The 16412-nt window shown below is 37.9% G+C and overlaps 1 protein-coding gene across 2 annotated transcripts in view; it reads left to right on the top strand.

The window, feature by feature from the left end:
- PTPRO (protein tyrosine phosphatase receptor type O) overlaps nt 1-16412 on the top strand; it is a 178473-nt gene that overhangs the window by 144420 nt on the left and 17641 nt on the right. The window contains exons 17-20 of one of the 2 annotated variants that reach the window (XM_004592590.2): nt 3262-3330; nt 5751-5834; nt 12747-12782; nt 15674-15755. In XM_004592590.2, coding sequence (XP_004592647.2) covers nt 3262-3330; nt 5751-5834; nt 12747-12782; nt 15674-15755 — 271 coding nt within the window. The remainder of the gene's footprint in view (nt 1-3261; nt 3331-5750; nt 5835-12746; nt 12783-15673; nt 15756-16412) is intronic. The other variant, XM_058655923.1, reaches the window with a different exon arrangement.

Here is a 16412-nt window from a genome sequence, read left to right as displayed (position 1 = left end):
CATGGGACCAAGTACTTGGGCCAACTTTTATTGCTTTCCCAGACACAGTAGTAAGGTGCTAGATTGGAAGCAGAGCAGCTGAGACTTGAATTGGCAACCAAATGGGATGTGAGTACCATAGGCAGAGGCTTAACCTACTGTGTCACGGTGCTGGTCCCAGAATTCAATTTTTAATGTCATTTCTATTTTATGTGTTTGCTAAGCAGGCTTTTTTTAGTACTGTTTTAGAAAATATTTTCATTGACATAATAAACCAAAGATTGTTTATACAAAGCTATTGATCTTGACACAGAAAGCCTTCACATTTGAGTATTTTCAGACGTATGTATAATAAGGAAAGGAGATATAGTTCTGTTAGGAAAGATGATAAAATGAGTCGGTTAAATCAGAGACCATAACAAAAAAGGGGCAAGGGAAAGATAACCTCTCATTACTTCTAGTAAACTATTATCAGAAAGTATGTATAGAATTTATTATTAGGTTCCTTAGAGGTCCCTGTTAGTTTTGTTCCCATTGTTCAAAGTTGCAACCAGTTCAGTTTTTCTTGCGGTTAAAACAGCATTTTGATTTGTTACTTCAGTGCTTCCATATTTCCTTGACCACTTTCATCATCAGAGCATATTCCAAAAGTACCTTATGTGGTCCCCTAAATGCCATAAGAATATTGTATCAGTTTCCTTAAGAAAGCATTTTGGAGCCTATGTTGTGGCATAGTGAGTTATACCACAGCCTCTAACACCAGCATTGACAGGGCACTGACTCATGTCCTGGCTGCTCCACTTCAAAATTCAGTTCCTGGGAAGAGCAATAGAAGATGGCCATCTATGTGGGAGACTTGGAAGGAGCTCCTGGCTCCTGGCTTCAGGATAGCACTTGTGGACCAGCAGATTGACCATCTCTCTCTCTGAAAGTCTACCTTTCAAATAAATAAACAAATATTTTTAAAAATGAAGGAAGAGTTCTTGCTTGGGCAGTATCAAGTTTGGGAGATTTGGCTTAAATATTTATTTATCCAAAGTTAGCGTCTTAAATTTTTAGCATCCTTAACTTTTAACATCCTTCTCTGATTTACACATTCTACCACTTAAATAGTTGTAATGTTACTGGACATTAATTTAATCAGTGGTTTATACAGTATAACAACAACAGCAAAAGACATTGAAATTATCCATTGGAACATACAGCCTAGCTGGAGATAAGTACTAAAAGGATATATTTGAAAGTATACGGCTGGCCTGTATTATAACCAAAATAAAATTGAGATGCCATAAGAGAAAGAAGATTAAATCTCCATATGAAAATCAGCTTTGTGAAGATTAGCATTTGAATTTTGTCATTTGAATAAATTTCAGATGGAAAAAAAGGGAGTGAAATTACACCATTGTACAGTATTGAACTCTGAAATTACGTTCTATGAAGTCAGATGTTAATTTATAACCTGCATGAATGTGTGCAGGTAATTGAAACTCCATTCATCTCATAAGTACAAAAGTACTTCCTAAAGTTGATGCAATGGAATTTAAAGCTAAGGCTATTTGGCTGTAAAATATAATATCTGTATGTAATTTTTCATCATATACATTTTTCCCTGAAGTTTTGAAGACCTCTTATATTATTAGACAACAAACAATAAAAGATTTAAATAAATGGTCACAAGATACATTAGCAAACTATGAGGAAAGTATTAGAGTAGATTAAGAGCAATTAGCAGGAGCAGTGTGGGAGAGGACCTCTGGGAGTTGTGTAGGCTTTATTGAGGTGGTGGCATCCTTCAGCAACAATTTGAAGTGTGAGAGAATTAGTCTTGTGTTATTATTCATGGAAAGAATGTGTGCAGTACTTAGAACAACCAGTGTAGAGACCCTGGGCCAGGTGCATGGCAAGTATGTTCAAAGAATAGCACAGTCAAGTAGAGGAAGTGAAGGGAAGGGTGTCAGGCTATGTTAGATCCCAAGGGTTGCATAAGCTATTGTAAAGACTCTGACTTTTACCCAATAAGGAGAGACGACATGGAGTGTAAGGCAAAAGGTTAGCGATGTCTGGGAGTTTGAATCTCTCATTTTATCTTTTATGCAAAAAACAGGCAAGGACAATAGAAAGTGTATCTGGGTAGTCATAACAATTATTTCAGGCTAGAGATGCTAATACTTTAGTCCAGGGTAATAGTGAGGGGAAGTGTCTCATTTTGGATAAATTGTGAAAATAGAATAGCAGTATTTGCTAATAAGCCAGATGAGGACTGAAATAAATAAAAGAAACAAAGAAGACTACTAGGTTTGGGCCCTAGCAACCAAAAGGGTTGAGTTGCCACCAACAGGGGCAGGATTCCAGGTGGACAGAGTTAGGAGAACATCACAACTTCAGCTTCACAAATAATAAATTTGAGAAGAGTTCTAAGTGCAGGTGTGGAGGAGGCAACTAAACATAAAAACCTGGTGTTTAGAAGGAAAGGATTGGTTCAAGATCGAAACTGAGAGGTGTTAGCATACAAATGTTATTAAAGCCAAGCCTGGATGAAATCCAAGGCATACAAGTAAGGAGTAGAAAAAATGGTTCTGAATTAATCACAAGAACAATCTAATACTGAGATTTTTGTCAAGAGACTGATAAGAAGCAGTGAGAGTCATAACTTCCTGAGACTGAAGGAAAGAGAGAGCTAGAGCCAACAGCCTCGCATCCGTGGGTAATTAGGGGCCATAGCGTGCAAGGATGGCAGTCTTCAAAAGTTCACAGAATGTGTGTTATGGAAAAAAACTATTCATGGATTTCCACTTTTTGTTTTGCCAAACTAGCTGTTTAATCGCATTTTCCATGCACTTTCTGAAGAACCCTTATACCCATCTCATGAGTTTTTATTGTTTTGTATGTATGTGTGTGTTTGTCTTTTGTTTTGTCGGATTTTGCTTTAAAATGCTTTGATTTGCTTTCTAAATTGAGAATGGTTCAAGCTGGAATATTAACTACCTTCGAATTCATTTTCTTTGTGTTTTGATTTGTATTGAGATAGTTGGCTCCTGCCATACTCCTATGCACAATGCTGTCCCTTAATCTGTTGGCAACAACACTGCTGATGTTTTATTTTTCCCAGAATTGGATTGGAGAAAAACATGAACATACTTTCAATGTTTTGCATAGCTAGCCTGGGTTTACACATTTTACTTTTTTTTTCTTAAATGATGCAATGCTCAACCTAACGTGCTCTTATCAGTCCAGGGGAAAGTGCTTTGATTGGCACGCATCTTGACTTTGTGGTTCTTTCAGAGAATGTGGAGCAGGAACATTTGTCAATTTTGCATCCTTAGAGAGGGATGGAAAGCTTCCCTACAACTGGTGAGTCCTGGGGACTTTTAACTTAAAAATCGTTTCTTTGCTTTATTTCTTTTTATAACTGCTTGATACATGAATGCCAATCCAACATAACTTTCTAAGGAGGAACAAAGTTAAAAGCGGAAATGGAAAGACAATGTTTTAAAAGACAAATCAAACAATTGGGGTCTCTGGTTGGGTGTTATGGGCCCTCTGAAGGAGTTTATGCACTGTCAAGTAACTAGCTCACAGAGAGCTCAGTTATGCTATGAGTATATCAAACTGGATTTTACTGTCTTGTGAGAATAAATGGTTGTGTCTGCCTTTCCTTTAATGCTTTCAGTGACAGTACACTTTCAAAGACTAGTTCTTCACAATTTCAAAGTAAAGGAACTATCAGTGCTCAATATTTGTGTTATTAAACAAAGTATTCAAGCAAACATGCTAGCGACCCAAAACATGCTGAAAAGGGCATAAATGTAGACACCACATTGAACCACCACATAGAGGAGGCGCAAGAAGAGAGATTTCCTAGAAGCTGGGCAAGGTAAGAAACATCCACTTAAAATTCACATTGTAATATGGCAGCCAAATCTTCTTCCACAATAAAGTGGAAGCATACCAACTCAGGGCCCTCAACTCTATTTACATGTATAAATGTAAAAGCCAGGGAAATTTTATCACAAAACATGGTCTCACTTGTCTTTGAACATGCTTATTAAGCACCTAATGGGAGACGTTTTGGCAGTTAGAAGTCAAGAGATTAAATTGGTTGATATTTTATCAAGAGATTAAACTGCCTGATATTTTATCTAGTATTGTTACAAGAGAAAGAATAATCCCATCTAGTTCAATCAATATCCAAGAAAATTACCAATTAAGTATATATTGAACACAAAGCCAGCACAACTTACACCGTCTAGTTTGATTCTGTTGCAAGTAACCATAAAAAGGTTATTTTAATAGGTATATTTCACTATCATTTTTGAAAAATGATTTATTGTTGATTTCCAGTCTCCTGAAAAGAAGCCAAGGAAGTAGGCTTATCAGACTGGAAAATTTTCCCTACAGAATCAAAGAGAGTATTATTTAAACAGTTGTTTTACTTCGCTGAATATAACTCTAGCTATACTTCAGTGAAGATCTGGCCAGAACAGGATTATTTTGAAAAGGATAGTATACTCTGTGTCACTTCTGAATTTCAGCATGAATAGAACTTTGCTATAAAATCAACGCACTGTGAAGAAATGAAATCCACATATTTCTGATGAAAATTTAGAAAACATGCATAGGATTGTTCAACTGTATTAGCATCATTTCCAACAGGAAGCGATTGATCAGGCCCACCCTTCCCAAAGGCATAATCCAGGAGCCATGATGGAACTGACCCCATGGTATTCATGACTCAGAACTGCTGTGCCTGTATCAACTCCGTAGTCAGCCATAGTTTGGAGAATTTATGGGAAATCAGTTGTGCAGGATCTGGGGCAAAGAGAGTGCACTTTACAGCCTTTCCATAAAATCAAGCCGTCTCCTAGAGCTCTTGGCAGGGATAGTTTTGCTGCAATTGCATTTTCGTTGCTGACTGAGAATAGATTTCTCAGTGGGAGTTTATAATAACGAAAGTGGCAAGGTGACAGAATTTTTCTCTGATTCTCAGAATAATTATAGATACAGACACTGACATATTTTAACTCTACATTAATGGTGGTTCTATTTTATAAATGTTTTTGAATATCTTGAAACTGGAGCCAATCCAGGTCTTTTAAATCAACTGGCTGAATTAGAATACCAGTGAAATGAAATAAATTTTCTCCCACTCAGCTGAGAACCCAGGAGAGTCAGAATGGGCAGTTGATAAGCCACTTCTCTTCAATGAATGAGACCCAAGTATCATACCGTATTTCTGTTTTAAAGGCTATGTTTAGACATCACATGACAATTTCAACCAAAAATAAGAAAGCCCCCTCTAGAAGAGAAGCTTTATGAGAATGTATTACTGAAACATTTCTCAAAAGAATCAGTGCACACAAAGCAGTAAGTCTAGCCCCTCACCTAACCTCTTGTTCAGCTGTCAAAGGATCTTAGCCGAGATTTTTTAAAATAGGCGTGAGTGCAGCAAGAGCACACGCTGAGAAGGTGTTGTAAGATAACTAATGAGGCACCTAAGAACCTTGTTGAAGTGAATACAAAATGGACACAGAGTAAATTGGAAGAAATATGTCTGATTATAGTAAAGATTGTGAAGAAAGCTGATGTTGTCAATACTTGAACATGTAAGCCCTCACATTTAAATTTCACAGAATGGAATATTTAATTGCGAATCAAGTGCTTGTAATAGTCATTGATCCCATTAGAGAATTTACTGATATTTGTTCAGAGTTTATATTACTAACTCTTGCCACTTTTTCATCTTTGCATCTATTGTCTATCAATGCTCACAGGCGTAGGAGTATATTTGCTTTCCTAACCCTGCTACCTTCATGTCTTTGGACTGATTATCTTTTGGCATTTTATATTAATCCTTGGTAAGTGATTTATTTTACCGTTGATCTAACACAAACTCTTTAGAAGTTATCTTTAAAGAAGTAACTCGCCCCCAAAAAAGGAAATTTCTCTTTGTTCATATTATGTGTTTGGCAGCATCTAAATGTATGCATCACATATTGAAATGGATTAAAGTAGTTAACGGTATCAAAAGGTTAACTAGGCTTTCCCAATGAAATGTTCTTGTTGTGCATTTCTTCCACTTAATGCTGGTCATTGTTGGCACTCAGCAAATCCACTGGCCTTGCATCTTTGTAAAGTGATATTTTCCTTTTCCTTTCCTTCTCCAGCCGGTAGAGTCCCATAGTTCCAAGAAGGCTGACATTGCGGCAGAGGACAAAGAGTCTATGCTCTTTCTTCAGGGGCTTCTGGCTTTTATAATGGTGCTAATTCAGTGAATGTTGAGTAGCTGGCTATGTGCTTTTTGTGTAATTACTTAATACTCCCAACCACCCCCCCAACAATATTGCAGAATATGATTAGCTCCGTTTTAGCTGTGTGGAAATAGAGACTGCTGAAGAGTAAATGTCTTAACATAAAAAACTATTAAATAGTAAACCAAATTTGCCAGCCCAGGTGTCACTGAATTTCTATTCTTCTTTTCTGTAAATAAGCAGTTAGCTTAGGCACTGTCACGGTGGTGTCATAAGCCAATCCTCTGTCAGTCGGCACTGGTGTCTCCTATGGGTGCCAGTTCATGTCCTGCTGTTCCATGTCTGATCCAGCTATCTGATACTGACCTGAGAAAGCAACAGAGGATGGCCCAAGTCCTTGGACGCCTGCACCCAGGTGGGAGACCTGGAAGAAGCTCCTGGCTCGTACCTTCAGACAGGCCCAACTCTGACTGTTGTAGCAATTTTCGGGAGTGAACCAACAGATCAAAGTTCTCTCTCTGTTTCTGTCTGTCTTCTTCTGTCTCTGTAATTCTAACTTTCAAGTGAAATAAATAAATCTTCAAAAACTAAAGCAAGTAGCTTAATTTTTTTATTTTCTTGATTTCTAAATAATTTTAATGACCACATCTTTAAAACTTTTTTTTCTAATAAATACTTATAAGAATAACAACCTTGGCTTCTGACCTAAGGAATGCAGATAGACATCTTTTCCTGAGATGTAAGAAAAATATGGCAGTTTTCTAGGAAACTGACAAAAACGTCCTTAGAGATCAATATGTGATGTTTAGGTACCAAGTTCTCTAGAGACATGTTCAGAAATGTGAACAACTTGAGGAAGATACAGGGGAAAGCAATAAAAATAGCTCATAAATGGAAAAAAAAGATTCTCAGGGAGTAAAATGATGAATAGCAATCTGGAGAGTTATTTATTCCGAAAGACAATTGATCACATGTTCTTCAGCTCCTTCAAGGACAGAATAAATACAGCTGGCCCAACTTGGGATTTCAAGTTGCAATGATGGAAATACTTTAAAAGTTTTTTTTTTCCAGATAGAGGTTAACTAAGATCCAAATTTGTACTTCAAAAATTTATTTAGTTGAAAGTCAAGAATTATGGCAAGAGAGGGAGAGGAAAGGAGAGATTTTCCGTATGTAATTCATTTCTCCAGATGGCTGCAATGGCTAGGGCGAAGCCAGGTCAAAGCCAGGAGCTTCTTCAAGATCTCTCACGTAGGTAACAGAGGCACAGTTGGACCATGTTCTGCTATTTTTCCCAAACCATTGAGAGGGAGCTGTTATCAGAAGTGGATCATCTAAGGCTTGAGCTGGTACCCATATGGGATCCTGGTGATAACTTTATCCACTGTGCCACAATACCAGCCCTGAGGAACACTTTTGAGGTAAGGTAGACCATGATGTATAACTAATAAAGCCAGAGGAGTATAATGACTAACGAATTCCCATTTGCTGTTTTAAGTTTGTGCTTGTTAAAGTGCTCACCTCATCATTTTATTATAATCCTCATGCTATTTTCAATATTAAACATCCTGCAGTTTTCAAGCATGAGTAACAAACATAAATTCCATTTTGACCTTGACAAAATCTTTATTTCTAATGCAGTGCCTTCTACTCATCCTTAAGTACTCTACCTATATTTAGAATACTTGCAGCAAATACTGTCAAGTGTCCTCCACAGATTTAAATTAAGACTAAAGGAAGATTCTTATTTAATTTCCTATTCAATATTATAGGCTTTCTTATTTCCCATACTCTTCTTTAAAGCTTCTATTGAGTGGGCATCTGCTTATTTGCATGTTTCTTAATAGATCCCACCGATAAACATGTCTTCAAATTAAAACACCCTCAAGGCTTGCTCTCTGCAAAACTAGCCTGAGACTCAAGTTGGGGTGGGGAATATAAATAGTTTTATCTATCTATCTATCTATCTATCTATCTATCTATCTATCTATCTATCTATCTATCAATCATGTATCTATCCATCTATGTAAAAGCAGAGTGAGAGATACCAACGGAGCATGCAGCCCTCTATATCTCACCAATGCATACAGTTGCTAGGAGATGTCTGGGCCAGTTAAGGAGCCAGTAACTCAGTCCAGGTTGGTCACAGGCATGATGACTTCTTGAATCATCACTCCCACCTCCCAGGGTTTGCTATAGCTTGAGGCAGGAGCAGAACCCAGGTACTGTAATGTAGGACACACACTAGGCTAAATACATGCCTTCCTTGTTGCAGGTTTTTAAAAGAATCAGCCTGAAATTGCAAATGATTATCCCCAGGAGAGAAGATAAAACATGTTTTTCTGTCACTTTAGGTAAATTTTATACTTGCCCACCAATGTAAATATACTGAGTATAAAGGTTGGCTTCTTCTTTAGGCTGTGCTGTGTGGGCTGCAAAAGGAAGGAAGATGTATAGGTGTACCCCTTCAAGTGCAGTTCAGCATTCAGAGCAACCACTCAGATTCTGCACTTGGCCTCACCTAATAACTTGCGGATATTCCCTTGTAAATAGTTCTTTCAAATTCTCCTTCAGGGTTCACTTACCCTATTATTAACAGACACAAGTAACACAGCCATCCCCCAAGACGCCACACCCTTCCAAAAAACAAATTTAAAGAGAAAAATGTTAACACACTGTCTACCTTTTTTTCAGAGAGCTCTCAGTTTCTTGGGATATGTTTTTTAAACTTTCCTGGAGTAGACATTTAGCACAGTGGTTAAGCCCTTATCCCACATTAGAGTGCCTGGGTTCATCTCTAAGCTATTACTTCTGCCTTTATCTTCCCACCAGTGCAGACCCTGGGATGGCCCAGGAATTGGTTTCCTGCTAACCATATAAAGACCTTCCTTGTTAAGTTTCAGCTCCAAGCTTCAGTTCTGGCCCAGTATCAACCTTTTTGGAAATTTGGAGAGTGAACTAGCAAATGGGAATTTTCTCTCTCTCTCACTTTTTCTCTCCCTCTCAAACAAAAGTTGGTTAAACAAAAAGCTCTTCCTGATGCTGGAGTGGTTGCTGTGGAAACCAAAAGATCTTTCCCAGGGTAGTAGTTGAATCAGTGTGTAACAGCAAAATATCTCAATTTTTGAATTCTACGAGAATTTCTGACTTTAATGAGCTTAGAGTACATTCCCTGTTGGAAAAAAAAAGTTTGCAATTTGAACTAGCTGTATCTAGTCATTGCAAGAAACACCATAGCCTGAAGAGTTGGAGTGTACGCATGAAACAGCATTTAAAATTCTCACCTTCACTCCCAATCATTGCATGTATTAAGTGGAGAATAATATAAGGATTTTTTAAGCTTCTGTTTACCTCATGAAAGAATGCATAGCATTTATGGAATTGAGGCTTTAAAGCTCTATTCTGTTGAAAAATTACACATTCTGTCATTGCTTCACATCGTTTGGGATGAATTCTCGTGTGCCCAGATGCTAAGGCCTCCAGAGGTAAGAAGAATCTATGAAGACTTGCACAAAACTTTTTGGAGCCGTTGGAGTGTTCACTTATTTAATATAGATGAGAGAAACAAATTGAAAGAAGTTCATGATCCGTGTGCATGTTTGGATCTGCATTTGGATAGGCGTTAATTACCAGCCATTTAGAAAATCTTCTTCAATGAAAAAGTGACAACCGAACACTGCCCAAAATGTGAACAGTAATAGTCAGCTGAAGTTAAAATTACAAGCAGCACCCTAACCCACATGTTTCCAACAGAATTTTCCCCCAGGTGTCTAAGAATCAGTCTAACTGTGAAAAATGTAGGAAATCCTTTCAGTGTTGCTAGGAAGTCTTCTAATTCAATTCTGTCACTACCTTTGAATTTAGGATACAGGAACTCCTAGGAATCATCAAAAATTCAGCTAACGCTAAGAAAGAATTATGAGAGTTGTACACAGACCATGAAAAGATACACTGTACAACAATACATCATAGAAAATGTGCGGTGAAATTTCATCAGATACTGAAAGTTCATTCAATAATGAATCAGACTGAAAGAAAAAAAATGTACCTCTTCCCCATGAATCAGGCCTCCACACAGCTTCTGAGTCGTAGCAGCTTAATATTTCAGCGCTGAATTTATTCAGTGTCATCCTCTCACAAACATTTTTTTGGGTCCCCCTCACAGTCTGTTTGGGCAGGAAAGTGTTTTTTTTTTTTTTGCTCACTCCTAATTACTAAGTCTGTTGGCAACATCCTGGCTTAACCAGAGCTGTGAGCCATCTATGCTGACATGCTGCTTTCATAAAGTGCTCAAGTCATCAGCTCCTACTACCCTAAGTAAATGTGGGATGTTCAAGGGCAACCAAATTGTTAATACAGTAGCTGAGCAGAAAGTGATTAAAAGATATCCCTTTGCTGTCCAAGTGACTAAATAAGATACTACTGGTGTCACTGTGGCCGGAGGGGTGGGGGTCAGAAAGATATATAGAGAGAAGCGCTTCTAATTGCTGTTCACTCCCTAAACACTCATAATGTCCCGGAGTGGGGACCAAATCTGTGAGCAAGGAGCTCCTCTTAGGTGTCCTTCATGGGATGCATAAACTTGATGACTTGTGCCAAGAGCTGCACTAGCAGGAAGCTGGAGTTGGGACTGGAGCTGGGCATCAAATGCCCACCTGCCAATGTGAGGTATGGGCATTTGTGTCCAACATTACAGCAAGTTCTGTAAGTCCAAATGTGGAAAACAAAACACATGAGGGAGAAAAAAATAGGACAGAAAGTGTTGAACATTTTGTCTTAGAATTGGGAGGAAATGACAACCATAAGTACTATTTGTCCCCATAAATATTCCATTACTTGTGTGGTCTACACGACTTCCTCTCCATCCATACGTCCCATTTTCTCCCTGGAACCTCACAGGTCAAGGATCAGCTTTTTAACTGTTAAGTAAAAATTTTGAGGAAACATGATACAAATGTTTTTGCTTCAATTAAACAAATATTTAATATTTAAATAATTCAATAAGTTAAATATTTAACGGCCACCCATTAACTGTGCTCAACTTCAGAGAAAATCCACAGTCTAGCAAAGGGGTTGATGTATAACCAATGGCCACACAATGAGGGCAATCCTTCATTTTCGTAACACTCTGAAAATATGGCAAAACCAGAGCTTCACTCTACTAAAGGTGTTTAGGAAGTTGCAGCACCCAGACACTCATAATTGTAAATATAGATATATTTAAGAACTATTTTGCTGCCTGGAAGTACTCAGACCCCAGCTGGTTATTTACGACAGACTGTTTATTTTCTGAAAACATGGGAGCCTCCATCAAAAATTTGCAAGGACCTTTAAGAACTACTGATAAAGAAAATACTATTATGTCACTCAATTGTGTTTAAAAAGTTTTCATTGATACAAGACAGTAAAAAAAAAAAAAATTAACAAGGGGCGTATGGAAGATTCCCCTAACTGAAGGCAACTAACCACAGTCTGCATTAGCATTTTTTATGTTTGAACTTATGAATCTGCAATGAATTAAGCAGCAGCAAGGGCAGGGGAGGAGGCTGTGGGAAGGGGCTGGCATTCTGCACATTGTGGGATGCCTGCCTCCTGTATCAGAAAACCTGGTTTGAGCCTCAGCTCCCCTGCTTCTGATCCAGCTTCCTGCTAATGTAGACCCTTGGAGGCAGCAAGTGATGACTCAGAACTTAGGTTTCTGTCCAAATATTTTTAATTGGATTCTGGAATACCAGTGTTGATGAATTTCAGCCCTGGCTGCTCTGGGCCCTCTTGCGGCGTTAACTAGAAAATGTAGGGTCTCTCTGTCTCTCTCTCTGCTCTGGGCCCTCTTGTGGCATTAACTAGAAAATATAGGGTCTCTCTCTCTCTCTCTCTCTCTCTCTCTCTCTCTCTCTCTCTCTCTCCAGATAATATGAAAATAAATCCTATGATAAATTTTTAAAGAGAACAAGCATCAATGGATCCAATTTCTCACATGACATAAGAACTAACGAGTGAAAACCAAGCCATAGTAGAAATGTGTAAGATACATACCCATTCTGATAACACAAATTTGTGTCTCTAATGAAAATGTCAGAAAAGGTTTTAGCTTTTAATTAAGAAACCAACAATGCAATTTCTCATCTTTACTTCTCCCTTTTATCCTCCAATTCTTCTTTCTTGTTTATAGAACTGGGATACTCAAGCAGTAGGTATTTCTGCATACTTACAAAATGCTTCAGCTACTCTATCACCATGAACCAAAAACTATATTTCTAGAAGTTAATCTTTGCCAAAATGAATCATAAAGCATAATTGTTTCCCTCTAATCTGTAGAGTTTTTAAAAATGAATCTGAAATTATTATTCTTATCTTCTTATTTAAATAAAAGTAATTAAACAACCTGGAGATATGCTGAATGAAAATTAAATAAAATTGGAGATAATTCATATAATTACTTAAGACTCTTCAAGTTTAATCATTACATTAATCAATTCTTTTGCCTGGATAAATTTGTCATTTTTTTTTAATTCTCAGGAGTAAAAATGGCTTAAAGAAGAGGAAACTGACTAAGTAAGTTGTTCTTACAATTTCATTTTAAAATATGTTCACTATCATGATCCTAATCTTCCAAATTAAAAATAACTCTTTTCTTCTAATGCAAGGAATGTTTTAAAAACAGGCCAATAATGTAAACTTTGATAGCTAAATGCAGCACATGCTGATGTGTTTACATTTTATGAATGGTGGAGATTACTGGAAAAGTGCTGTCCCAGAAGCCAAGTCAAGAATAGGGACAATTCTCTTTGTACGCAATCCGAGAAAGAATGGCTTGCTAAGTATTCTGAAAGTCTTGCAAGAATTCCAAATATTTGCAACTCTTATTTGAGCTACATCAAAAATCCACAAAAATGATGTCATTTTGTATTTAGAAATTCTGTACTTCTTTCAAGAAAAGTCTTCTACTGTATTTAATGTTATAGCATGCACTTTAATAATGCTGTCTCTGGAAATCCTTATAAAAAGTGGAAAAGATAATTACTCTAGCTAGCCTGTGGCTGTACTTACCTGCTGAACTGGTAAGTCATAAGAATTATGATTCTGGTGGGTGAAAATGACCCATCAGTTGATTTCAAAACCTTATTAGAGTTTATCACCTCCAGGCCTTTCCTTAGTTAAAACTCTACAGAAACAGAGTGGAACGTTTTTTATAAATAGAGTTCATTCTTGATACTTGCCTCGAGGAGAGCATTGGTGAGTTAGCACAAGGAGGCAATTAGCAGAGCCAGCTGGGTCTGTGGTATTCATACCTATGGGGAAAAAAAAAAGAAATCACAGAGGTATCTATGATGTAACCTAAAAGAAAAGTAAATGCAAAGTGTATTTCTCAATTTTATGGCACATTTAGGTACAGAATAATCTTACCAAAGTCAGTGTACCTTCCATTGACACAGCAACCAACATGGAGGAGACAAGATCAGCCAGAACAGAAGGAAGGCTCTGTCTTTTAGAAGGGTGATTTGAAAGAATGTTGCCTCAAACTGTTGGGTAGGGTTGTTAAGTGCACTAGTGCGTATACTAGGAGTATTTAGTGTTTCTTCTTCACTCCAAATCTAGCCCCAACCACCACCCTTGCTCTATTCTATCCCATCACTCCTTGCCTTCACTTTCTCTCTTTCCATGTCCCTTTCAATCTTTGTCCTGTTGTTCTGTGCTTCCTCTCAGCTTTCTTTCTCTCCTTTTCTTCTCCCTCTCCCTTTCACTTCTTCAATTTCACATGCTTCCTACTTTTGCTTTTTCTAATCCATGTTTTCTTTGGTTTGCTTGCTTATGCATGCTTCCTTTTTCCTAGTAACAAGAAGGAAACTACGATGGCTAGCTGCAACATGGTCAATGCACAGCCCAACGATGATAGCTGTGGATACAACCCTGACAAAGTTCACCCAAGGACAGGAGACCCACCTTAGTTGTTCTTTGGGAAGGATAATGAGTTTGAAGTGGGCCAAGCTTCGAGCCAGGGCTCATTCTCTTTGAGTTCTAGTCTGTGTTCTACCTGTCTGTAACTCTGTGATGGTGGAACATTCACTTACCTCTTTAGCTCTTGGCTTTCTCATCCGGAGCATGTGGCTGAAGCAGCCAATAATGATAACCTAAGTGATTACATATTCATTGCAGTGCATTTACATGGATGAGTCAGTGTTATTAATATTGAGTAAAACGTTCAAGTTTTATGTTTTTCTCCAGAAAATATGAGAATACTTCAAAAAGTTCATGGGCAATTGTTTCATGATATATATGACATACATGCAGACTCCATGACCCCAGTAAAAGGAGTTCATTGAGTCTTAAGATAGCACATTTCATCCCTTCCATCACATTAGTGAGCCTTTATCTTTATGCCGCAAATGAGCTTATCTTTTAATTTACTTATGGACTTGTTGAAGTACTTTCCTATACTGTCCCTTAACACCTACTAAACTGTAAGAATAATCATCAGATTAACTAATCGGCAACTTAAACAAGTACCTAGGAAACAGCATGCATCTTGTAACAGGACAGAAGATCTCAGTCTTATAGATGATATAAGCTGAATTACATCCACATGACAGGGAAATTTCAATGACACAGGCTCTGCCAAGGTAGAAAGGCTTGACTTCAATAAGAGAATGACATCCTGCAGAGGTCATGAACAGTGTGCAGATGCAGGTTGATGTAGGTAGCTACCAGGAGAGAGAAGTGACTTTTGAAAAGTTAGATGCAATTCTCATATATCCAAAATAGAAGACCTCTTCAATAGGTACAGGAACATAAATTCATACATGCCATTTACATGCCTCACCAACCATTCTGATGTCTTTACTTCTGTGCAGACTTCTCAATGTGACTCTCAAACCCAGGGGCTTCCTTAAGAAGGGATTCATCCGTTTGACTCAAGGAAGACTATAGCTAGCAGCATGATCCCTTACACAGGCATGGCTATTTAAACTTAAAAAGTTATGAACACACTAATTGTCAGCTTTGTGTGGTGATATTGTGAGATACTCGACTAAACCTGGGGATCTAGGACTACAGTAATTTTATGGGGAAGAACACTGAATCTCAGAAAAGTTAAGTGACCTTCCAAGATAATACTATAATGGAAGTAAAACTAGCTCATTTTTTAAAATTTTATTTTCAATACATGTGCCAGAGTTTTCTAGAAATGACACATATGCATATGTGTATGAGGATGCATGCAAGTCATGTATTCCAGTTAGAATAAAAGCTAAGTAGAAATCTGGAAATTTCCCCCAGCTCCGAGTGTTTTGAGACAGAAGTCTTCATTTTAACTACAACGTGTTGAGTGAGAATCTTTGAAAAGTACAATTTTTGTCCCAAGAAAACTGCCCATGTTTGAGAATTTTCATGTGCAATTGCATTCAGCCAAGTTTGTAAAACATGCATCTTTTTGTTTGTTGGCAAAGCCCTGTTCAACTGGATGACTTTGATGCATACATCAAGGATATGGCCAAAGACTCTGACTACAAATTTTCCCTTCAATTTGAGGTGAGTTGCCTTTTCCCTCCTTGCCAGGTTTGTGTTGGGACCATTTCTCTACTCTCCAGGCAGAACTTCAGACGTGTTTTAGCTCCTAAGTGGGAGGCATACGTAGTTGTTAGCATGTCTTAATCTGTTGGTTCGCACCCAGGATCATCAACCCTTCATTAGTCAGCTGGGATTTGGTGATGAACATTAAGATGTAGCCATATCTTCAACCTTATTGAAGCTACATTTTCTTAATTTCCTGAAGATTATATTCCCTTTGGTGGTGCGACCAAAACTATTATTCCTTCTGGACATTCTCAATTTATACCATCAGGCCCAAGTGTAACTATTAATGGGTGTCTGGACATTGAGTCATTATGAAATAAATTCAGTATGCCATTTTATGATAGAAAGAAGATTCTTTTCATTTGAATTTATTTATTTGAAAGGCAGAGAGATAAAGACAGAGATCTCCTCTCCATTGGTTTCCTTCCCATGTGCCCACAACTGAGGCTATGCCAGGCTGGAGCTAAGAGACGTAACTCATTACAGGGACCCAAGCCATTGAACCACCAGTTGCTGGCTCCCAGTATGTGCATGAACAGGACAGTGGAACTGGAGGCAGATTCAGTACTAAAAGCAGGTGCTTCAGTATGGGTGGAGCATCCAAAGCAGGGT

This window comes from Ochotona princeps, chromosome 27 (genome assembly GCF_030435755.1).
Source record: "Ochotona princeps isolate mOchPri1 chromosome 27, mOchPri1.hap1, whole genome shotgun sequence".
NCBI classification, from domain to species: Eukaryota; Metazoa; Chordata; class Mammalia; order Lagomorpha; family Ochotonidae; genus Ochotona; species Ochotona princeps.
This window is presented reverse-complemented; position numbering and strand designations above follow the sequence as displayed.